Genomic DNA, 25,514 nt, shown 5'->3' with positions numbered 1-25,514 from the left:
ATGTAAATTTTCAATGCATTTGAATGGATAGATAATAAAGACTGAGGGGGTAGAGAGGTGAAGGAACAAGAGGAGGAGAGAGCTAAGTGTCGAAAAGAAGGACAAAACATGCAGCATGCTGATTGATATTGATTTTCCTACTATGTCAACTTTAAATGCATTCACACTGGAGAGAACACGATGTCCTGGCTCCGAAAACCTATTTACTTGAAACTCACTTATAATACAAGACAAAGGGCCGTTGTTGGGGGAAAATTGAAACTCCCAGAGTACATTGGGCACATTCAAAACTACAACAATTACACTCTGAAGCAGTAATAGTAATATAGGATTTAGGATGAGACAGACAGAAGAGAAAGGCTTAGCAGACAGTGTTCATTTGTAGTTTTGTACAATTATAATTCCAATTGCTTACACGTTCACAAAGGTTTTGTGGCATTAGGTCGCTTTCACACTACCCATTTTTTCTGAAGTGTGAGGGCATGTGTTACAACTAATGCTGTGGAAAAAAGTGCTGCTGCTGGTCTTTTTTTTTGGTCATAACTGAGTCCTTTAAAAAAAATTTAAATGTTTCAGACTTTATTGGGAGGGGTATAAGCTAGAAAAATAAACCTGGAGGACAAAGTGAAAACAACAAGTCTTGTTACTAGTTACTAAGGTGGTTTTCACACCTGGCGCGTTTGCTGCGGTCTGAATCCGAGTGCGATTGTTTCAGTCCAATTCACTCCTTGGAAAGGTACAGATTTGATTCACAAATATGGTTAACCGAACAATTTATGAAAGCATTCTACAAAAATACACATTTCACGTCAACTTTTTTATTGACTGCCCTTAGACTTTCATTATACGTTAGTTTAGAGTAAGCAGGTTTTCAGTACTTTTTACAGTACAGAAAAACGGTTAAAATTGATGTCCATGAGAGATTAAATTGAAAAGCACCAGAGTATTACTTTAAGAGTACACACACACACACACACACACACACACACACACACACACACACACACACGCACACTGACTTGCAGCAGGTCCACATGCAAATGCCTTTGTGTTTGTTCTCCGGACATAACCTCGATGCTCATTTTCATTAACCAGACACTGTGCATGTGTTTGTTTCTGTGTGTGTGTGTGTGCATGTAGACTGTGGTATAAAGTTTGTTCAGGAGTTTCATTATTGGTAGCAGTGTTTCTGGAGTTTGTTTTTCTTTCTCCTCGCCATAACGCCATGGTTTTGTGCAGTGTTCCGTCCCGTCTCGACACAACACAACACAAAACAACACCACACAAAATGGCACGACACAAAAATCTCTTTCAATAATTCCATTTTACAATCTTCATTAAAACATTTGACTTTCAGCTCTCATCACACAAGCTGCCCTTTCAGTGGCTTAGTCAGTGAGTCTGTGTTTGCAATACTGTTGCGATTGAGGATCGAAATGTAGACGTCTTCCTGTCTGTAACTCATAGAAACCCAGATTATGGCACAGATTTTTTGCTTTGTCACCTGGTTTGACTGGTTTGTTGTTAAACATAGCGAGATGACACATTTGAAATATTCTGTCTGTCTTCGCTTTGTCTGGGCTTCCTGGTTTTGTTATCTTAAATCTGAAAGGGTACAGTATTTACATTTACATTTACAGCATTTAGCAGACTTCCTTATGCAGAGCAACTCACAGAAGTGCTTTGTTGTATGCATTAAAAACATGTCCTTGTGGTAGTACAAATAGGTCAGGTACTAAGAATACCATCGGGCGAAAACCCTGGTAGAAAGGAGTAATGGTGTGTAACGATCGGAGAGTTGATCCATGTCTTCCGTGTACACGATATGGCCAAAAGCTTGTGGACACCTGACCATCACACTTTTATGTGCTTTAGGTTGAGTTAATTTGCTGTTAATGAATACTGTAATGAATTCAGAAATGACTATGATGCTCATATTCATAAGTTGCTTATAAGTTGCACTTTTTGACTAGATAGTATACAGTTATAGAAGGGAAGTTATTTACAATCGCACTATCCAATCCGGTGTCACCCAGATCCGGAATTTATGTTTGTCTATAAAGCTGCTTTGTGATAGTGTCCATTGTTAAAAATATTATAGGGGCTTAGTGGCTAGCACGTTTGCCTCGCACCTCCAAGCTTGGGGTTTCAAATCCTGCCTCCACCTTGCATGTTCTCCCTGTGCTTCGGGGGTTTCCTCTGGGTACTCCGGTTTCCTCCCCTAGTCCAAAGGCATGCATTGTAGGCTGATTGGCATTTCAAAATTTTCCGTAGTATGTGAATGTGTCTGTGATTGTGCCCTTGGTGTCCAAGGTGTCCCTGCCTTGTGCCCAGAGATCCCTGGGGCAGGCTTCAGACTCCCTGAGACCCTGCATAGGAAAAGAGGTATGGAAAATGGAAATGGAGTAATTATCTCCATTTTTTTGGGAAGGCTTTCCACTAGATTTTAGAACATGACTGTGTGAATTTTCCCATTCATCCACAAGAGCATTGATGTCAGTTGAGGAGACCTGGGGCACCATCGGCATTCCCGTTTTGGCTATATAATGTGCCTTGAGGGTTGGTGTGTTCAGTCAAGCCGTGCTTGAGGCTTGAATGGGACACGGCACAGAACAGGTTTTGATACAATATGAATCTGACTCCCTTCCTCTCATGCAGTACTCCATCTGCAAGGAGCCCCTGATCGAGCTGTCCAACCCCGGGGCCAGTGGCTCGCTCTTCTACCTGACCAGCGATGACGAGTTCATCATCAAAACCTTGCAGCACAAGGAAGCTGAGTTTCTGCAGAAACTGCTACCAGGATATTACATGGTGAGTCCCGATCATTTCTCCGAGTTCTACTAGTTCCTTCACTCCACACAGGTTTCCTTGCTTTCCTCTTCTCATCTCAGCTCCTAATAAGGGCTCGCTGAGTGAATGCTGTGAGGACATGCCCTCAGTAAAACAACACTAAGGCTTGTGGAGGAGAGTGATTGGACCTTTTTTAGAAATAGTCCTCCATTGTTTTTTAAGGGAATGCTTTGTGCAGTGCGTTCTTTTGCCTTACAAACACAACATTTTAGTGTTCTTTGTGCAAACTGTATTTATTGTGTTGTGATTTTGTCATTTACCTCACTGGGAAAGAAACTACTCACAGAAGATAAGGCAGGAAGAAGCTCCAGCATACTGTATGCATGCTTCTGCATCCTTGCTACATTACATGCGACTATAAATGCTTAAAAGTATAACCTGTCATTCATTAAAAATGAAAATTGTGTTCATTGGGTCATGTTGAAAATAATCAGTTTCTTGGTGGTAACAGTAACTCTACTTGACACACCACCCCACCTATGATTACTTTATTATAACAGCACACCCTGTTGTGTTTATTCTGTACTTAAATGGTCGAGCAAGCATTATATTGAACACTCAGTCTTAACTGTATCATACTTGTAGGAAACTAGGCCCTTTTCCAATATCTATTTAATGTGTGAAGGTATTTAAAATTTTAAAACATTTTAGTTTCCCTTAAACTATTGTGTATACACTGTAATATACAGCCTTCTTATATGACCACAGTCTCCACCAGCGAACTGAGTGTGCGAGCAATGCTGATTAGACTCTGAATGTATTGAAAATAAACCTAAATTGTGTATTATACTGTCCAACAGTATATAGATAAACAGTTTCTATAACTGGAAACTGTTTGGTGGTTTCATAAACCACACGCAATCTGATTTTCTCTTTCTTATGTTCCTGTATTTGCACAGAACCTCAACCAGAACCCCCGGACGCTCTTGCCAAAGTTCTACGGTCTCTACTGCATGCAGTCGGGTGGAATGAACATCCGCGTGGTGGTTATGAACAACGTCCTGCCGCGCTCGTTAAAAATGCACTACAAATATGATCTAAAAGGTTCCACATACAAGCGGCGGGCCTCTCGAAAAGAACGAGAGAAGTCCTGTCCTACTTACAAGGACCTGGACTTTCAGGACCTGCATGAAGGCCTGTACTTTGACACAGAGACCTACAACGCTTTGATGAAGACCCTACAGCGTGACTGTCGGGTAGGTTCTCACTGCTACGCTGTGTACAACAGAATCTAGTCTCAGTTTGTAGGAAATACAAATATCACCAGGACTGGTAGGATCACCCTGGTACAATCAGTGTTCTTTGTGAGGGATACCGATCGTGGTCGTTTCAGAATTATAATCATGAACATTATGCACTGATTCATTGGGGGGTTTATGTGGTACTTGGGATTCTGTCATAAAGGTTAGGTGTTGATTAAATGAACCCCAGCGTCAGGCACTAATCACTGTTATTGCTACTGATTGTGTTCAGCAGGAGTTAAACCAAACGTTGTGTGTCCTCTTCCAAAATTAGTTATAATCCTAAATTCAGACACCATATTAAGGTTTATATAATGATTATGTGCTGACCTGTATGCGTAATGTATTTCATAATAAAAATAATGCTGATGCAGGGCACAGCTTCTTATTTTACCAGCTTTTGTTACCGTGTGGTAAGAGGTAAAACTGACCCAGAAACCCAGATCTGAAAGGATGTTATGTAAACTGGGTTTTTCAGATGAGGTAGATCTTGAAGATAACGTCCATCATTCCTTTTTGCTTGTGTGAAAACAATGAGGGCTTTATTTTACTTGCTATGTAATAACTCTCTAATGGCAGACCAGCCACGTTGCGTTTACAAAAAACACTTTATGTCAATATTTATATCCGAAAACTGCATTTATTTGGTCACTTTTTAACCTGTGACAGTTTCACAGTTTCTGACTGCTTGTTAGCAGGTGTGTGTATATATATGTGTGTGTGTGTGTGTTTCACTAAAAGCGTATCTCTTACAAATTTAATTGACAGCAACTACATATTAACCCTTTTCTCTTTAGTGGTAATGCCTTTGATAAATTTGGATTTATGGACTGTCTCATATAGAATAGCACAGTTAACCTGCTTTTTTAGTTAAAATATTTTTAATGGGTGATAATGGATAGATGGTCAATGCTTTAAATTCACATTGCTCTATTTAAAATATAGATATTTTCTGAGAAACAAATCCAAGGATCATTTATGACAAAATTCAAAGTTTTCAGCCATGATTAGAGGATAGGCCTAACCTTTAGCTGCAGAACTAGCATGCACAGCTAGCTATTGATTTAACTTTAATACAGTTAAATTGTTAATTGTTAAAAATATTTTGGATCTACCAAAATTATATCAAAGTATATAATTGTTATGTTGGACTTTTGCAGAAAATGCAAGTCACGATAAATGCTGAAATGCTACTGTGAGCTAGCTTGCTAGCATTCGATTAGCTTGCTAGCTGGAAGTCTTGCTAACTTAGCTAATGAGCAAAATCTTGGTTGATCTGATATTTTCTGACAATTTTGGCTACTGTTATGTAAATCAGGTGTATGATAACGCAAACCGAGACCTATACTGAAATTTCTCTCATGTTTACCTGTACTTGGGATTCTGTCATAAAGGTTAGGTGTTTAAATGATTAACTCAACCCCAGCGTCAGGCACTGTTATTGCCGTTCAGTAGGAGTTGAACCAAACGCTGTGTGTCCTCTTCAACAGTTAGTCATAATCCTAAGTTCAGACACCATATTAAGGTTTATAACGATTATATAATTAACTAGTTCAACTCACAAATGCCATTATTGATGGAAGGAGAATGTGGTTATTTTCAGAGAATATATTTATGAATATTCATAGGCCCTGGCATATTTAGTGAAGGTAAAGTGTAATGTAGAGATTTTAATAGTTCATATTACATTCGTTTATTGTATATTACAAAACACAATAAACAGTTGTTCAATCTATCTAAATTGTTTGCCTTTAAAAATGACATATTTAGGGGCACTCTAACGCTTGGTAGAATGAAACTCATCAGTGTTGCAGGTTTTTGTCTGCATGATTTGACGTATCATGTTGAACAATCTGCTTTTGTTTAAACAGCTCTAGAGAAGTAAATGAAAGTGAAAGGAAGCAGATGAATATCTGTTTGTAAAATTAATTGTATTTGTCTTAAAGATAGAAACGCTGAATAAGGAACTCCTGACTCAAAGGTTTGTTTGTCATCTGTGATATTTATTTCCAAGAACATTGTTACTCCCTTTTTTTTTTTTTTTTTTTTTTTTTTTTTGTTAAACCTTGAGGCAGTTAGATGGGTGTCTGCCCTGCCCATGCACTGAAAGGAAAATACTTTCAGGCATGTTGGTTTGTTATTGTGCAACATAATGGAGCATAGAGTCAAGAAAAAAAACGGCTTGGTTTTGTAAAAGTTTACACTTTTACAAGTATCTGTGCCCCAAAGCTGAGCTCTTATCATGATAAGATAAGATAAATGACTCATATAGACTTCTTCTGCACATCACAGGGGCTTATTGACAGACTCCAAGTGGGCTGAGGAGGTGAACTATCTGTTCACATAAGAGAGATAGGATTCGGGACATGATGGCAGTCCAAGTTCCCTAATTATCTGATATGGGAATGTTCATCCAAAACAGCAAAGGCAGTGCTCGAAAATTCTTCGCTGTTACATTCCTTTCTATTTCAGACCTTCAGACCTTTGACGTCATACATGATGCAGTTTTTTCCATTAGATAACATAGACAAAACAATGCTTACAGATAGAGCAGTGTTTTCTGTTTGGGGCTGGGTAGTTGCTTTATTGCTATTATATTTATGAACCCTTAGCAGGATTCTTTGGCCTTTGACCCTTGTTATGACCCCTCCCACTTTTTCCTATTCACCGAAATGCAGTTTAAACAATAGTTTGGTGTGTACACATGTTTATTTTGCCCATCCTACACATGGAATGTGCTGATTATTCAACAATTATTATTGAGGACATGCAAATGGACTATGAGGAAATATTAGTGAAGGAAATTGTTTGAAGTTGAAGTTGAAATATATCAATATGCCTTAAATCAGTTTAATGAGTAATTGAATGTTTTCTTGTTAATCCTTTCAAAAACCATTCACAATCTTATGACCTTAACCTGGTAAACTCTAGACTTAGATTCTTCTCTTGTTCAACTGCATAGCTTTTCCTATTAGTTTCGCTGTAGGTCCTGAGTAATTCATAATAGATACTGATTATGCGTCAACTAAATAATAAACTGGAAGCATGACGTCTTGGTTAATATGACCTAAGCAAGTTTATCAGACTTTCTGTAAAGTTACTTTGTGACTATGTCCATTGTTAAAAGTGCTATACCAATAAAATTTAATGGAATTAAGTTGAATTGAACTTTAGACTTATCTGACCCATTGCAACGCTTTATAAGGCCTAGCGAAGTGACTTCCAACACTGCAGGGTTGAAACAGGATATCATGACATAATCAAGCAACTGCTTGAATTTCCTCATGTGAAATCATTTTGTGTAACAAAGCAACTGTGTTGGTTAATCGTTTTTCTGTGGCTGATTTGTGAATCTGCTCTTCATGAAGCATTGGGTATTTTCCAGAAAAGTCCTCCACTGCTTGTTTATCTACCAACATTTATCTACCGCAATGCTTTCAAAGCATTTCCTTTCTGAAGGCGTAACGGACCATACCTGTTCTTTTAGTCTCTACAAGTTCCAACTATAATGATCAGTTTCTCTGAAGCCCCAAGTATTTCACTTTTCTTGGTAAAACTAGTTTTTTTGCCCTCTGTCTGTCCTGGGCAGGAAGGCGCTAACAGGATAAGCACTAATGCGAGTCACAAGGAGGAGAAGCATAACCTCTACTGTCCCAACGACTGTGGGAACTTGTTTTTGTGAATATGTGAAGAAAGACAGGTTAGGCTTAAAGTAACAGTAGTTCCAGCTGCAGTGAAAATCAACCCACCCACCCCCCACCCACCCCCCCACACACACACATTATTTAACAAATAAAAATGTGTAATCATTGACAGGGTAAAGTGTTCCATAAGGAGTTGTTTAGTTAACATTTATGGAAGGAGTGTGTGGAGGTCAGAGGAGTTGTCAGAGGAGTGTGTGGAGGTCAGAGGAATTTCTCTGAAACATGACAAGCTGCATTTTTGTCTTACTGGAATCAAGGGAAAGAAAAAAGGGAGTGGTATGGAAATTATAACTGTTATAACATAAGTGCTAAAAGTAACTAACTTGTCTCATGGACATTCCACAGCATTAAATGTATCTATAAACTGATTAAAAAAAAAAGTACTAGTCGTTCTTTAATTAATAAAAATATAATTTCTGGCCGATTCCTGTGGTATAAGATAACATTGTATTGATCCCAAGGGGAAATTAGAGAAAGAGGACATTTTAGACATGCTGTTATTGGTAAGTAATCAACAATTATCAATAATCAAGCCAACTAATAGAATACACCACCCTGTTATTGATTATTTTCCTATTACTGCATGCCTTGTTGTGTAATATTCTGTATGTAGTTACTGAATAACATGCTTTGAGATGAATAACTGAATGATTTCCACCGATTTCCCTCTATATGTCTCCTATAGGTCTTGCTCACAGTATGTACTGTACTGTAGCTGGCTATCAAGTTTTTCAGCTGAAAATCATGACATCATGCACATGCACATGATAAATATTCTTAGCCCCAATGTCAAAGCTCACATGTTTATACATACAGATACTCGTTATAGCGCACAGCCATGTTTCTCATGGTGCTGTACATCTCTGTTTCAAAGTACTATAACAGCATGATTATCACAACACACACTTGGTGTAACGGTTAAGAGGAACTGTGTTGCTTTCGGGAACTCTCAGCCCAGAACAGTTCTTGTGTAAGCACTGGAAGGTCACACACTCTTTAGTTGTCATTGCTATGCTTTCCTGTGAGCTGTGAGGTGATGTGTTGCTGAAGTGTGCTCTAAGCAGAAATCATGCTGTGTCCCTGAGTAAGCATGTCACACCCCTCCTCCTCCTCCTCCCAGAAAGCTTCACTGCCCCATCCATTTTTTAAACTGTCTAAAAATGTCATGTGTGAATGAATGCGCTGTGAATGCCGTTTCTGAATAAACTGGTTATGCTGTATGTACCCTAAACTCGGTTGAAAATCTCCTTTTGCATGCATGCTATATGTAATCTGAGACAAATGTATATGCATATGAAGAGCAACATTATTTACTGTCACTGACTACGTTTACATGAACAGCAGTAATCTAATTATTGACCTTATTCTGATTAAGACAATATTCTGATTAAGGTGTTTACATGAGTCGCTTTTAGAGTGCTCCTTTCATGTTCCCGTTTTACATGTTATACAACATAGTACGATTAACGGCACACGTCATTACGTCACCGCGCCACGCCATCTGACGTTCCCTCCAGAATTTCACGTATCGACATACAGTTGGTCTTCGTCCTTGGTACCGTATTCAGTTTTGGGTGTTTTTATTTTTAAATTTTACGAAAGCTTCAAGTGCAGTTAATTATTTGTCATGCTGTACGTGCAAATAGACAAATTGGGCTGCGTCCCAAAACGCGTACTTACCTACTATATAGTAGCTGAGATACATGTATTTCGCCTACTATATAGCAGGTAAGTACGCAGTTTCGGAGGCAGCCGTGCTCTCTTGTTTGCAAGGCATGCCATTTCTCAACGGCAACCATATGAGTCCTGTCAGAGTGTAACTATTAACTCCCTTTGATTCAGCATTTTAGCTCAGTTTTTACTGACAGTTGTGTGAGTCTTGTCAGAACCTAATGAGTATCTAACGTTAATTCAGCAAGTTAGCTTGGTTTTCAATGACAATATTAAAATGCCTGTCAGAGAGCAACGCGTAACTCGCGTAGTTTCAGCATGTTAGCTCAGTGTTCACTGACAATCGTGTGAGTTCTGTCAGAGTGTAACAAGTTGCTAACATTAACTTAGCATGTTAGCTCAGTCGTCACTGACAATTATGTGAGTCCAGTCAAAATGTAACATGTAGCAAACTTTAGTTCAGGCTTTAGTTCACCACACCATTTTTTTTTTTTTTTTTTTACAGCCACCTTGGTTTTACAGAATTTTACAAAGTTCTTCTATTTAACGGATTATTATAGCAACCAACCACAATTTAATGACTGTGTCAACAATAGATTTGTATTTAAGGCCTTAGGTAGAATAGTATGAATATCCTTGCCTTAATCTTTGGCAAATAAAATGAAGCATTATTTACTATAAAGTCCTGACACACACCCTGATTCGAGGTTCATGGCCACCACAGATGGCATGCAAAGCAGCATGGTCCTATTCAAAAGACCGGAACATGAAGGCCATGCAAAGTAGATATTAGCCCTGCTCACCAGGATCCTACATCTAGTATTACTCAATTCGTAGTGCAGTGGAAAATATCGAAGCTGTACCATGGAACATCGCACTGTTACCACGGTAAAATGTGGGTGCTAGCCACTAAACATTCTCTGCCTATTGTGTGTCACGTACAGAAAACATAGGAAGTGGCTTTGGTTGGTGTGTGTTTTTCAAAATGGCTGGTTTTGTACATTTTCACACAGCTGTATGACTACACAAAATCTCCAGCATGCCATAATAGTGAAGGTCTCTTAAACTATCTAATACTAGTTGTACACAGGTTTTGCTTTAGATTACCTATTTAATACCTGTGTAGTTACACATAAACTATACAGAGAACTACTATAACTACAATGGATGTTTGCACTGTTATAGATAAAAGTACATAAGTGTGTCTTGACAATTGAGGATGTAACTCGAAATGAGTAGACTATTTGGAAATGAACAGATAGTGTATCCTAAAAAAATACAAACACAGATAGGAATAAAAGGTGTAGTCTTAAGGGTTTTTTATTATAATTTTTTAGGAAGATTGCCAGAAAGGTTTGAATGGCCTCTGGTTGAGCACAGAGGTCTACATCAGGACTGGGAACCAAAAAAATAACTATTTGCACAGTGCAATCAGGATTAAAAACAATTCACACTTTTCTAGCTAAAATTATAAACTCGCGTGATGTAGCTGAGGTTGAGGAACTGTCAGAGCCAGAATTCACACAACATGCTACCATTACTGGCATTTCTGGCATTTCTACCTCTGGCTCCACCAATGTGCCCCCCCTTCTTGATTGCATATGCTCATCTTTTATAGTAGCGTAATTGCTTTAGATAGCACTGAGAACTCTCAGCAATGTTGATGTTCCGGTCACACCGGTAATTACATTACTAGGTAATATATTTCCGTGATGGTGGATTAGGCAGTGTGATTATTTACTCATTTATTTTCTCAGTTTAATTCCACTGAGTCATTTATGGAGGTGCACCCTGCGGGTTTTCCCTACACGTGATAACTATTTCTTCAACATAGTGCCTAAAGGAGTTTTTTTCCCTGGTCCCTATTACAGAGTTTTAATATATTGTTCATATCTACATGACATTTTAAGATTCCAGACAATTTAGTGATCGGACAAAAATAAAGCCGTGTCAAAACTGTGCCCTTTTCACATTTTTGTTCGCTTAGCAGGATTATCTAAACCTTTGTTCATGTGAAAAGCTTCCTAGAGACAGTGCTTTAGACCGGAACGAGGTCAATGTATTCTCTTTATTAATGCATAAATCAGGCCAAATAAACAGATGTCATATGCTTTGTATCTCACTGTCTTTGAGACGGATATTCATATCCAGAAACAAACTTGGTGCACTCTGAGTGCGTACACAGTGATCATGGTCTTGTTTGACCTGGGATTTATAGCAAGGAAATGTCTTGCTTTCCTGGCTGGTTGTTTTAGTTTTTCTCTCCCCTTAGTTTTTGCTGATCTCACTGCTGAGAAACACACATTTGACACCCTCAGCATATTATTTTAGCCATGACAGAGTGCCGCTTATGGCTGCCTCTTCCAGAATATTGAGTGGCTGCTTCTGCCAGAAAATTGAGTGGATGCTTCATGCAGAGCTACTCTTGTGGATTAAAGTGCTCGGAAATGTCTGATAATCTTCTTATGTGTTTGCTGCCAATAAGGCCTAATATCAAAGACCTACATCTGGTCTTGTGTGTTGTTTATTAGTAGTAATTAGTCAAGGGGCATTGTGGTGAACATTGTGTGTGTGTGTGTGTGTATACAGGTATTGGAGAGCTTTAAGATCATGGATTACAGTTTGCTCCTGGGCATACACGTGCTGGATACACAGAACCACAGAGAAGCAGATGGAAGTGGAGGAGACGGCAGGCGTCCTGTAGGACAGCGGGTCCTCTACTCCACCGCCATGGAGTCCATCCAGGGGGGCGGCAAGGCGGCAGAGGCCGTAACCACAGACGCCACGTGAGTCTCTGAAAAGACACTATACCAATTTAACGAGCTTAATTTACTTATATCATGGACTGAGGCACTCATGAAAGCTCATAACTCCCTTAGCTTTCCATTGTAAGTGAATTCTGATTAACCAGGTTTTCTGGTCATTTCCTAGCCTGTCATAGTAACTTTCATAAGTGTTAAGCTCCGACCACTTGGCACAATCATGTGTTGTCATATATAAGATAAAATAAGATAAGATGTACTTTTACTGATCCCCCGTAGAGGAAATTCAAACCTCCCTGAAAGCTTGTGTCCTGCTACGTATAAATATCAATGACATGCAACGGTTTCCTTTACAAAGCTTATGAAGCACACTTACTAGAGTGGAAATACATGACATCACATTTATTTTTAAACTTGTTTTTCTCACAATCACTCTTTTACTCCAGACCAATAATCTCTGTTTCTAGAGGGCCTGCGTTCAGGAAATGTCACACGCTCATTCCGATCCCCCTTTAGAAAATTACGGAGGACTTGCTCAAAATGTTGGATAACTGTTGGATTTTGTGATCGATTTTACACTGAAAATGGCATAAAAGAAAACAATGTTTATAGCAGCACATGGTATTTTCTTTCTTAAACAATAAATAAATGGCATTCTAACACATAAACGTCTTTCTCTGATGACTGTGTTCATAGTGAAATGAGCATTTTAATTCTAATATCATCCACAGACTAGGTATTTTGGTTTATAAAATGTGCAAATGTATGCATATTTAATTAGATGAGGCTTCATTTGCCTAAGAAACGCACTTTTGATTTTGAAATTTTGATTTGACTATCAGGTGCACGGTGGCTTAGTGGTTAGCACGTTGCCCTGTGTGTGCGGAGTTTGCATGTTCTCCCCATGCTGCCAGTTACTCCGGTTTCCTCCCCCAGTTCAAAGACATGGTAGGCTCTCTGTAGTGTGTGAATGGGTGTGTGAATGTGTGCGATTGTGCCCTGCGATGGATTGGCACCCCATCTAGGGTGTACCCCAACCGATGCTCCCTGGGATAGGTTCCAGGTTCCCGGCAACCCAGTAGGATAAGCTGAATAGAATATCTAAAATATCCTATTCACCTGTGGTATCTTGCGTTAACTGTTTTAACAATAACATATCGATGTATTGTTTCTGCAGAATGGGAGGCATCCCAGCCAGAACCAACAGGGGCGAGAAACTGCTGATTTTTCTGGGCATAATCGACATCCTGCAGTCGTACAGGTAAGACACAGTGTCCTGTTCTGCACTTAAACACTGTCTGCCTGTTTAACAGCCAAAAATCAGCCAAAATAGCACTGCACTTTATTACAATTAATAAAAAAGCACAGTACGTCCTGGTAGGAAAATATAATGAATATGTGAAAGCCCCTGCAGTAGCAATAACCGTGACACCCTGCTATATTCAGGGCTTTCTTTGGAATGAATAAAGCATTCAGAATGATAGTTTGTCCCTCATATGCACCCTCTAGCTATACTTACTGCATTCCAAGTCCTCATAAATTTTGGATTGGTTGACTGATATATACTGTGCTATGTTACGGTACATACTACCACAGCAGTGTAGGAGGTTTAATTAATTTTCCATAACAGAAGCTCTGACAATAATTCCAGCTGCAAGGTCTATATTCATACATTATGGTTTCTGTGGCAACAACTCACACAGGGACTTGTATAGTGGATGCTTCACACAAAACAAACAAACAAACATGTAATTGTTGATATGGTGACGGTTTCTGTATGGAGACATTTATTTAACACTGTTTGCTCCGACTCTCCAGTCAGAGGTAAAACCACAACTTTATGTTTTCTGACATGGGAGAGTCATATTAACTTAAAGAGAGTGAGAAAAAAAAAGAATCTGGTGAAGAAACGGCTGTTTATAGCTGATATAATGTAAGCGGTGACAGGAACTTGTTTAGTGGTCATCCGCTACATTAGATGTAACTATAAATGGATATAAAGTATGATGTATTCTCCTTTAATAATAAGAAATTGTAATATTCGCCAAGTTGCTGTGGTATGAGAGGAATAAAACACTTCAGTGCATGCTGTTATTGGAAAATATTCAACGTCACAGTGGCAACAGTAAATGTCAGGCCACATTGCACCACCCTGTTGTTGATTATTTTCCTATAATAGCACACCCCATTTTGTTTTATTATACTTTCCGACTGTCCTTACGTGACATTGCTGATGACTCAGTATTTACCCACTGGGTGTATGCAGCTCAGAAAGAAGTGCTTGTTTTTCTAATATTTTACATAAGCGCTTTCTGTGCCAAACCAAGCTCTCTCTGGTCTTTTTCCACTAAGGTTTATCAAGAAGCTGGAGCACTCTTGGAAAGCGCTTGTCTATGATGGTGTAAGTTGATAGATTGCAGATCAGCCTGTCTTTATGAACAGACCTTCTCATTGATGCTCTATTATGAAATCAGCGATCCTGATCAAATCTCTTTCCTTTTCATATCCGTAGGATACGGTGTCTGTCCACAGGCCGAGCTTCTATGCAAACAGGTTTCTCAAATTCATGAGCACCAGAGTCTTCCGGAAAATTCAGAGTGAGTGTCTGGGGAGTGTTTTTGTAAAATTCCTGTAGCACAGTTTTAGTTTTAGAGCTGTTTCACTTAATTTGTTTAAAAATGGCATCGGTCACTCCACTGCATTAAGACAGTGCCAAAAATGTTACACTTAAATTAAATAATCACCTAAAATGTCAATAACACATGCAAGTAATTTTTTTTTTTTTTTTTTTACTCGAAGCATTCTGTTTTGGAAATGTGAATGCTTTTAAACTTTCTGCTGAGAAGGAAGTTGACTGAAGGAAGTTAAAACAAAAAAATAAGCGCATTCTCAGTCTAACACTTACATTCTCACTTTCGTTATTGTAACATGACTCATATATATGAGTGGTGGACTGGGAAAACCATTCACATGGTGAAATTTTGACTTTTTCTACTATATGTACTTCTGAAAACTGAAATATGTCATGTCGCTGTGGTTTAATTCTGACAAACAGGCAGAAAAGACCAAAAAAATATGTTTTGGGCAAAAATTGGGTTTATGTGCATGTAATGTGTAGTAGATTGACACCTAAGTTTAGAAAACCATGAATATATTCAATCAGAAGGGTATTATCGGTAAACCCTAGCAGCCAATTTCTCATAAAACTCTTCAACTAAAATCATTGGTTTTTTCAAGGATAAAGACTGATCACACAAAATGTGTTGATGTAATTTAGTGTTATTGTTTAAGCAGGGAGGGCATGGTGGCTTAGTGGTTAGCACGATACCTCACACCTCCAGGGTTGAGGGTTCGAGGGCTCGATTCCCATTGTGACCCTGTATGTGCGGAGTTTGCATGTTCACCCTGTGCTTCCGAGGTTTCCTCCGGTTTCCTCTCCCATTCCAAAGACATGCATGGTAGGCTGATTGGCATGTCCAAAAATGTCCATAGTGTATGAATGGGCATGTGAATGTGTGTGTGATTGTGCCCTGTGATGGCTTGGCACCCCATCCAGGGTGTCCCCCGCCTTGTGCCCCGTGCCACCTGGGATAGGCACCAGGTTCTCAGCGAGCCAGTAAGGATAAGCGGTACAGAAAATGGTTGAACGGATGGATTTTTAAAAGCACTTTACAGAATTCCCATATATGTCCTAATGCTGTTTTATGGTACTGTTTATTAAACACCGAAGCTTACAGGCACACTGGCACAACTTTAATATCTCCCACAGCTTTGCTATACTTCCTTAAATAGTTCTCGTTAAACCTGCAGCATATGTAAATATAACTAAAGAACTTTACTAGCTTCATTTTCCGTGCTAATATTAGCTTCATTTCCATGTGCTGTTTTGTGCGACACGTGATAAAAGATGAAGGATTGTTTTGAAGATTGTGAAATTAACTGCAACTTTGGGAGCATTATTAATGAAAATGAATATTGTTTCTCTCTGTATTTCCCTTGTATTCTCTTTCCCTCATGACCCCTTTCCACTTTTCTGTTTTTATCAGCAAACCGGTATTCTCCAACTAAGAGAGTGCGTAACTCCATAGTCCCGATGAAATCGTCCTCTCAGGAGCTGCTGTCCCCTCAGAGGGAGGAGAGAGCGGAAGATAGGGCTGAGAGACTTGTGGCAGCCCGCAGTCTTGCGAGTCTGGATGGGCAAAGTGAGCAAACTCATCACCGTGAATATATATATACCACTAATGGGCTCGTTTATTATTGCATCATTCTAATACCATTCTAATACCCAGTTTTGGTATCCAGTTGATACCAACAAAAAGTGGTGGATCAGATATCGGAGAAAACATATCGCATATCAGATCCTGTAACACATGGCAAAAACAAAAATATTTTAATTGGATTTGGAAAAGAAATGTATTTTTTGGAACTGGAAATTCATTTAAAGAGAATGAACTGTTTGTCTTTTGTTTTTTATTATATTTACAATGTAAGTGATTTATGTGTGAAAGCTTAACCGTGAAGTGCTTCGGTTAAAAAAAAACAATGTTTTAAAGCTTAGTAGTTAAAAAAAAGCAATATCAGATGGGTATCAGTATCAGTTGATACTCAAGGTTTCACTATTGGAATTGGGGGGAAAAAGTGGTATTGTGCCATCACTATTCTGTGGTAAATCCAGTGGTAATGCTCTTAAAATAGGCCTGTCATAGGCTGTCTTGGCTGTGTTTTTCTGATTTTAAATCCAAAACATAAGGTTGGTATTGATAGTAAACTGATAGTAAATGCTGTTTCTGGTGCTGTTGCTGTGGCTTGGATAATATGAAAGAACAATTTCCTGCCATTCAATGCACAAAACTGCTGCAATATAACCAACCAGGCCCAAAAGAAGAACTCTAAACTCCACACCCCTTAATATGACCTTTGCACTTTCCGCCCAGCCTACACGGTATATTGAGTTTGCATGTAGTGTTGCTCATTGAAGCCATTAATATCTTCCAGAGCATGTTCAGAGGCAACGTTAATAAAAATGTGCTAACATAAGTCATATGTGAATGAGGCACATTCTGTTTTTTTTTTTGTTTTTTTTTTATAATATATGGTTTAGTGAGTTTTATGACTAAGACGGTCATACAGTATAGCAGCAGTAATAAACAAGAAAATGGAAAACAAACTTAAAACAATAATTTTTTTATAGAGATAATCAGAAAAAAAGCTGGAATTTTAACTATAAAAGTAAAATCTGGACAGTTCAGAATAGGCATTTTGAGATTTCATGACATTGTTTATGTATTGCAATGTGATTTTTGTATGTTATCAAAGTAGTTTAGATAAAACTTAATGTGAACTTTTGGAATGAATTTGTGAATGGAATTTCATGGAGCAGAGTTTCTGTTAATCCATTATTTAGTCAGTTGGTTAGTTAGTTAGTTAGCTAGTTAGTTGGTTGGTTAAGTAGTTAGTTTGTTAATTTGTCTGTTTGTTTGTTTGTTTGTTAATGTCATATAAGAGAAGGCTGAGATGGATGCAGTTGCAGTTAAGCGTCTTTTAATGAAAAGCAGGCAGACAAATCCAAAACGAACGATCAAGGTCAGAAACAGGCTTAGGTCAGGCGATCAGCAAACAGAATACAGTATACTAGGTAAGGACAGAGCACCAAAACCAGGAGACAAAGACAGGATCAGAACCAGAGTAGTAATAGCAGGCAATATCATGCTTGGTAACATCAGCTGCACAAACAAACTGAGCGTATACTTCGTAATGAGTATTTGGCGAAAGTCCAATGTGAGTGTGATAGGGAACAGGCATGCATGATCAGAAATCTGGTGACTGTCAATGTGACAAGGTGTGTGTGGGAAGTGTAGTCCAGGGCGGCCACGTGTTTAGGCCGCGGTGTGTTCTGGGAAATGAAGTTCTTTGACTGAGTTGGCCTGACAGTTGCTTAGTTAGCTAGTTAGTTAGTTAGCTAGGTAGCTAGTGAGTTTTGACTGTTTTGACAACTGACCCTTGTAATTCTTTTTGTAAATGATGAACACGCACTGCCAGTCAAAGGCTTTTAAACAAATGGAGGTTTTTTTCAGTGTAATCGCTATAGGAAATGAAATAAGAGACACATTAAACATGTGTTCCAGCAAATCTTTCTGTTGAAGAAGTTTTTCATTGTGCTTTATTAAAGGCAAATGCATTTGTGTGGTGAAACAGTTACTTTAAGACTATAAGATAGTCAATACTATTAACTTTAAGACATATACTGTATATGTTGTGTGCTAAAAGTGCCTAATTAGAGAACTCCAGTTCAGCCTTTTCCAGTTAGATTTTATTTCCAGTAATACAAAAAGTCACAAACATTTCTCAGCACAATTATATCTTATAATTAACATTTGACTGACAGTGTAATTATAATATTATAATTATAGAACATTATAAATAATTTAACTTTTCCTCTCCCCAGTGTTTGGTTCTTATCGGCGACCTGACCTGGTCCCGGTCACAACCCCCTATGGCGAGCCTTCTTCAGTGGCCACTACTATGTACGTCAGCGACAGATACCTGCCTGCCAGGTCAAACTATCGGTAATGCCCTATAAACATACACCCACTTATATACACACACACTGCGCAAGCGTGCATATCACTGAAATACCTTGAGCCACCACACACCTGCCAGGTTCCCACCCTCGTTCCACTCCTTCCACATCAATCATCAGCTCTGGCCTGTCTCCAAGAGCCTATATTTAACATGTGATGGAGATAGTAAGCCATATCGTTGGACTACAAACCTCTAATCCCCATGATGTTCTCTGTTCACTGTGTCTCATCCGTAGAACTCGGTACACACACCATGTTTTGCTCTTCTTCTTCTTCTTCTTTTTTTTAAATTATTTTTTTAAATTGTTCGCAGTGCACCTGTTTACCAGGGAATTTGGTATCAAAACACCACCTGAATATTTCATTAGCAACTTAAGAGACCTAACAATAGTGTGAAAGAGAATGTTACAAAAGATGGCATTTAGCACTAAGGCAACTAATGCCGCGTATGTATGGCAGCTGCGGTAAACAGGTACACTTCCTTTGTCACCTGTCACCTTGTCCACTAACACAATACAATGAAGAGATTATGTTGTGTGGGTGGACAAGGCGACAGTCTGGACCATAATAACACGGTGTCAAGCTGAATGTGTGTCCATTCAGAGGTGGAGGTGAATACAAGGTGACTTCACTGTTCAAACAGCACATGTTCCAGCATAACTCGGAAAAATAAACATAAATCAAGAGTTATTATGCCACGGCAGTCAGTAGCAGCTCTGTAAATATATGCACATTAGTGTGTTTTGACTTGAGACAGATTTACTGATGCTTTAGTATATATTTGTGATGGATTTTACATTCAAACATCCAAACTTTTATTCTGACGTACTTTGTAACATACTGGAAAGTTGAGAGTGAGATTAATACACTGCCAGTCAAAAGACTTTCCTGGGTTTTATGTAAGGAATGAAGCACTACTTAATCATCATCATCATGCCGGTGTGATGTAGCCCAATGAAAAGCTTTTTGTCACCACACCGAAGTTAATTGTTTTCAATTCAATTCAATTTTATTTGTATAGCACTTTTAACAATGGACATTATCTCAAAGCAGCTTTACAGAAATATATAAACACAGGATTTTAAGTGTGTGAATTTATCCCTATTGAGTGAGACGGTGGCGAGGAAAAAACTCCCTAAGATGATATGAGTAAGAAACCTTGAGAGGAACCAGACTCAGAAGGGAACCCGTCCTCATCTGAGTAACAACGGATAGTGTGAATGTAAAAGAAAGTTACTTATGGTTTTAACATGAAGTCTGTTTGTTGAACTAGTCCACTGTTCACTAAAGGAGACCTGAGTGCAAAACTGCATGTGGTAAATGCAGTCCAAGCGGTATCATACTAAGCAATCTCCATGTCGTAGCCTCCAGTTGTTGAGAGGTCCATCCAGAGGTAGGGTATCAGGATGGGTCAGGCAGGTCCGGAGAGCAGAAAGGGTCAGGATCACTGGCATCTCCATAAAATCATGTGTGGCTCGACAGAAGGAGAGAGGGAGAGGGAGGTAAAGAGAGGGAGAGATTATTAGAGAGATTATTAGGTACGCTTACTATCCCGTGATGGATAAGACTGTGTACTTTGCGTAAAAGAAAGTATATTCTATTCATGGTAAGCTTGAGTAAACAAATATGCTTCCAAATTCAGTTGTTTTCCAATAACAGCAGTGTATTATTCCTCTTATACCACCACAGTTTGCCAACAATAAACATTTTTCATTGTGTTGGAGAATGTCCATGAAACAAGTTTATTCCTGTTATCAGTTACGTTATAACAGCTGGATACAGTCCCCAAACAGTTCTCTCATCAGCCTCTCTTTCTCTCTCTCAAAGTTAATGACAAAACAATACAGCTTGTGATGACAGCGAGAAACCAAAAAGTGTAGTCCTTTGTCCTGAAGACTTTCCTGTGTTGGAAAACTTTTTGGCTGACAACGGAGACTCCTTACAAAATTGTTAAATAAACAACTTACATAAAGTGTCACCATATCAACAATTATACTGTTATGCTGCTGGAAATTAATCAACAGGTTCTGACCAAATACATCCATCCATCTTCTGTACCACTTATCCTAGATGAGCCTGGATGGGCCAGCCCATCGCAGGGCACAATCGCACATGCATTCACTCACTACAGACAATTTGGAAATGCCAATCAGCCTACAATGCATGTCTTTGGACTGGGGAGGAAACCGGAGTACCTGGAGGAAACCCCTGAAGCACGGGGAGAACATGCAAACTCTGCACACTGGCCAGATTTGAACCCACAACCCCAGAGGTGTGAGGCAAACTTGCTAAGTCGCCATGACCCTCTCTGACCAGATCAGATTTGAGTATTCAGCAGTGCTGTGGTATAATGAACAGTAAATTTTAAGCAAAAGTGGCCAAGTTAGAATTCCACTAAATGCTACTTGAGAAAACACATTCTGAAATTCTTTACCTGAGAATAATTCCACAGAGATTTGATTAATAAGAACGGGCTAGTTAAGAATAAATGTCATGTTTACTGACTAGATATTTTTGAAAACATTGTGGAGTGTGGAGTCTAACAACTGATCACAGTTAATCCATTAATCCAGATCAGCACAATTAACTTCAATTAGGCCATTATGTACAGTACAGCAGGTCAAGTTGTTGGTGTGTAGTTATGCTCTGGCCAACAATAAACTGGGCCAGGACACACCTGGGTTAATGAACAGCCTCGATGACAAATTCTTGCAGTAAAAGTCCAAGAAGTAAAAAGGTCACTAGGTGCAGGCAATAAAAAGAATAAGCACATTCCTCAGCTGAAGTAGGTGACAGTCAGGTGACATAAAGGCAGGTGACAAATTTAAGGCAAAAATCAGCACAAAGTGTCTTATTCACTTTGTCATAGAGATGCCACTCCAAACTCTCCCATAGTTGTTAAACTGGATTGAGATCTGATGAGTGTGAAGGTCCCTGCATATGATTAACATCATTTTCATTCTTATTAACCATGGCAGTCATCCTGGAAGAGACCACACCCATCAGGATAGAAATGTTTCATCATAAAGGTGGTCAGAAGAACTTTGCAGTGAATTTGCACTGATTCTTCACTCTTAGAGGATAAATGGAGCCAATGCAGGCCAGAAAAATAAAATAATGCCCTCTACAATGTAACAGAGCCAGCAAGAGTTTTTTTTTTCTCCTTTAATCTGTCACCGCTCTGTATAAGGAAACTAGGAAACAGAGTATCAAGTTTCAAGTTTAATTTCACATACACAAATGGACACAGTATATTCATTGTTGTGGAGTGCTTGGTAACAAGTTTCAGAGTTTACAGCTTACAGTCAGTATCAGCAACACAGTGCGATATTCGAAGTATTTTTTGAGAATGTTTCTTTGGAGGGCAGAAATATGTGTGATGTCACTCATCAGCCCATTTATATTGTCATTTTGAGTTTGAAATTATGTTACCGGGGGTTATTTTGTTGGTTTTTGAATATGGTTGACATTTATGATCATTCCGGCTGCCTTTTTTGTAATGCTGATTTAAACAAATGAAAATATTCTGCCTGCTCCTATTTCATGCTGGTGTATGTATGTCTCTGACGCAGATATCCCATCAACTCATACTCTAACTTCAGGCTGGAGGACAGCGCCATCTGTCTGACGTCCGAGCAAAGCACAGTGGACATGGACCGAGACGATGGCTCAGTGCTGGACGTTTATTTTGTAAGTGTAAACACTGAGGTTCAGGCTGTGTTTGGAACATTTTCTGATCCTTTGTTATAGTCATTCATGAACATGTTACACTTCTGAACGAATTAAGATTCGAGATATTACGTTTTACAACTTGGTCATTTAATCACATTAATGTAATCATTCAAAATGGCACATTGTCTTAAATACTCTTTCTTTAACAAATATTTCTTAGCGGTGAGTGTAATTAGAGGCTTGAGCGAATGTTCCATCCATCCGTCCATCCATTTTTCATACCGCTTATCCTACACCGGGTCACGGGACGGGGTGCCAACCCATCACAGGGCACAATCGCACACACATACACATACCCATTCACACACTACGGACAATTTGGAAACGCCAATCAGCCTACAATGCATGTCTTTGGACTGGGGGAGGAAACCGGAGTATCCAGAGGAAACCCCTGAAGCACGGGGAGAACATGCAGACTCCGAACACACAGAACGGAGGTGGGATTCGAACCCCCAACCCCGGGGTGTGAGGCAAATTAAGCCACTCCTGAGTGAATGTTGGGGGACACTAAACTTTTTCATAACCTATAACGTATGATTCATGGAAAAGGATGTTTCACGCACGAGATGTTCAATGCATTCACAGATTAATGTGCAAATAGTATATTTCTGAAGCAGGGACAGGCAAAGTTGCTGTTTTGTTAGTGGTGTAGAGTTTATAGATTTTATTTTAATAACGTTTTACTTATTGTTCATTTATTCCAATTACTGAATCACCCATATACTGTACATCATACTTGTAGCACAAGTACAAAGCTGAAAAAGCAGTATGAATGCAAAAAAAAGATGTCGCCTTTTATCAATTACAAATAAAGCTAAGAAAAACGTTTGTAAATGTAAACGAAACATGTGCAGACCTCAACACTATGAACTAATTTCTCAACCGCTTCCTTTTGTTTTGTTTCCGTGTTGCAGTAAGGAGACATGTGATGATCATTATCGTCTTCCTCATCACTTTTCATCACATACTCTGGACGCTACTCGTCCAGGACACACACCAGGATTTCACAGAACTGACTGCTGCTGATGAAAGACTGGACATCTGCCATTGTCATGTGGATGATAGGAAAGGAAATGAGATGTTTTAAGCATGCCATGATGTTACAGCAGGGGCGGTGGTGTTTTATGGCTGCAAAGAGTCTGCAGCCTGGGGCCAAAGTATCTACAGTCATCAAGTAGTGTGTGCGTGACCTATTATGGAAAAAAAAAACAACACGCTTCTCACAGGTCAAAGCTGCTTTGTTTAGATCAGTTTTTGTGTGTTTGCAGCTTTTTAGCTCTTTTGCATCCAGGCGGCACACAAACAGCAGATCATTCACAACTTGATTAATGAAAACTCATCATCAGGTTTTGAAATGCAAACGTGTCATACAGAGATGATTGCCTTTGTTTATATAGCTGTGATATCTAGTTGACTAGATTAAAAAGTAGTTCAATTCTGAATGTTTAGTTTTTTCAAATACGATACGAAGGACTTTCTCAGTATGTCCGAGAAATGAATGATGTTCTTAACTGAATTTAAAAGACATCAAATTTGTCCTTTTTAAATTATAAGACCAAAAATATGACTTACATGTTCATGCCATGGGTGGCGTTTGATAAGGCTAAGTTTAATATCGCTCCCGGATTACACGCCAAGTCAGACATATTTCAGTTTAAACATGTAAACGTGTGAGTTTGTGTGCAGTAGATGTTCAGAAATGGAGGACTTTGGATAGCTACAGTGTAGATCCGCAGAGGATATTTTGTGATGGGTGGGGAGTGTTTCATATCTGTGAATCTGTTCCGTTAGGAGATATATTTCATATTGAAGCATCCTGTTACGTGCTTTATATTATTTGACAGCGTGCTTCTGTTTTACACAGACAAATGTTTATCAAGTCCGTATAAAAATAGTCTTTTGAATATCACTATTGCACCTTTGTAGATTATATAATTTATGAAACTGCTTTCAATAAACACTGTATATTGTACAGGTTGGGTCATATTTTTTTTTGCTTGCATCACGAATCTGCTTCTGAGTGACATCATCATTAAACCGAGTGTTAAATCCTGCCCTGTTTAACCTGTCGCCATTTAATATTTTTAATGCCCTGTATGGGATTGTAAATAGTAGTTATGAGGGTTAACCAGATGTTAATGTTGATAGGAGACTGATGAAAAATTGAAGAGTATGCCTTATTTGGAGTACCATGATGCAAATTATTTATAAATACTCAATCACAAAGAAAAGGGAACAAAAAAAGTCAATGAATGGATACAGAGCATGAATAGTCTGCTAGTTGATGCATCCTTCCATCCATTTTCCATACCGTTTATCCTGCACAGGGTCGCAGCGAAGCCTGGAGCCTATCCCAGGGAATGCAGGCCACAAGGCAGGGGACACCCTGGACAGGGTGCCAACCCATTGCAGGGTGCAAACACACACACACACACACACACCTATTCATACAGTTTGGAAATGCCAATCAGCTTACAATGCATGTCTTTGGACAACCAGAGTACCCAGAGGAAACCCCTTAAGTACAGGGAGAACATGCAAACTCCACGAACACTGAACAGAGGCTAGGTGATCTCCTAGTTAAACTATGTTTTTACAATATAGCAGCTAAAACATGACAAAGGGTACAGGGAAACTAGACAAATATGTTCTGTGTTTTAATATAAGTTGCAGACATCTTTCAGATCCTGTCTCATGCTACCAAAGCACATCTTACAATGAATCGCAAAAAGACCTCACACCTGAAGAGGCAAAATAAGTCAGTCATAAGAAATGCTTGACTAGCTAACGCCAATGAGCACAAAGGCTTATCGACATTAATACAGCATCCAGATTTTGCCCAGAGTTAGGTTTTGTGTTGAAAATGACAGGTTGTGTGTTGTTGTACCCATCACAGGACTGGGATATGCTGCTTCATATTGAACCCAGGTTTTATATCATATAAACAGAACAGACGGACTTTCCAGGAGAGGT

The 25,514-nt window shown here is 39.0% G+C and overlaps 2 protein-coding genes across 3 annotated transcripts in view; both read left to right on the top strand.

The window, feature by feature from the left end:
- The window catches only part of pip5k1bb (phosphatidylinositol-4-phosphate 5-kinase, type I, beta b), a 50,107-nt gene extending 25,594 nt beyond the window's left edge, over positions 1-24,513 (top strand). For both annotated transcript variants that reach the window (XM_017467614.1, XM_017467613.2), the window contains 10 exons: positions 2,659-2,811; positions 3,750-4,046; positions 12,056-12,252; positions 13,406-13,489; positions 14,581-14,629; positions 14,741-14,825; positions 16,275-16,430; positions 18,674-18,794; positions 22,382-22,499; positions 23,456-24,513. In XM_017467614.1, coding sequence (XP_017323103.1) covers positions 2,659-2,811; positions 3,750-4,046; positions 12,056-12,252; positions 13,406-13,489; positions 14,581-14,629; positions 14,741-14,825; positions 16,275-16,430; positions 18,674-18,794; positions 22,382-22,499; positions 23,456-23,458 — 1,263 coding nt within the window. In that variant the 3' untranslated portion in view covers positions 23,459-24,513. The remainder of the gene's footprint in view (positions 1-2,658; positions 2,812-3,749; positions 4,047-12,055; positions 12,253-13,405; positions 13,490-14,580; positions 14,630-14,740; positions 14,826-16,274; positions 16,431-18,673; positions 18,795-22,381; positions 22,500-23,455) is intronic.
- The window catches only part of LOC108265363 (kinesin-like protein KIF2A), a 92,799-nt gene that overhangs the window by 35,599 nt on the left and 31,686 nt on the right, over positions 1-25,514 (top strand). The gene's annotated exons all lie outside the window — the stretch shown is intronic.

Source organism: Ictalurus punctatus, chromosome 5 (assembly GCF_001660625.3).
Source record: "Ictalurus punctatus breed USDA103 chromosome 5, Coco_2.0, whole genome shotgun sequence".
Taxonomy (NCBI): domain Eukaryota; kingdom Metazoa; phylum Chordata; class Actinopteri; order Siluriformes; family Ictaluridae; genus Ictalurus; species Ictalurus punctatus.
Note: the sequence above shows the minus strand (reverse complement) of the source record. Positions and strands in the feature narration are given on the sequence as shown.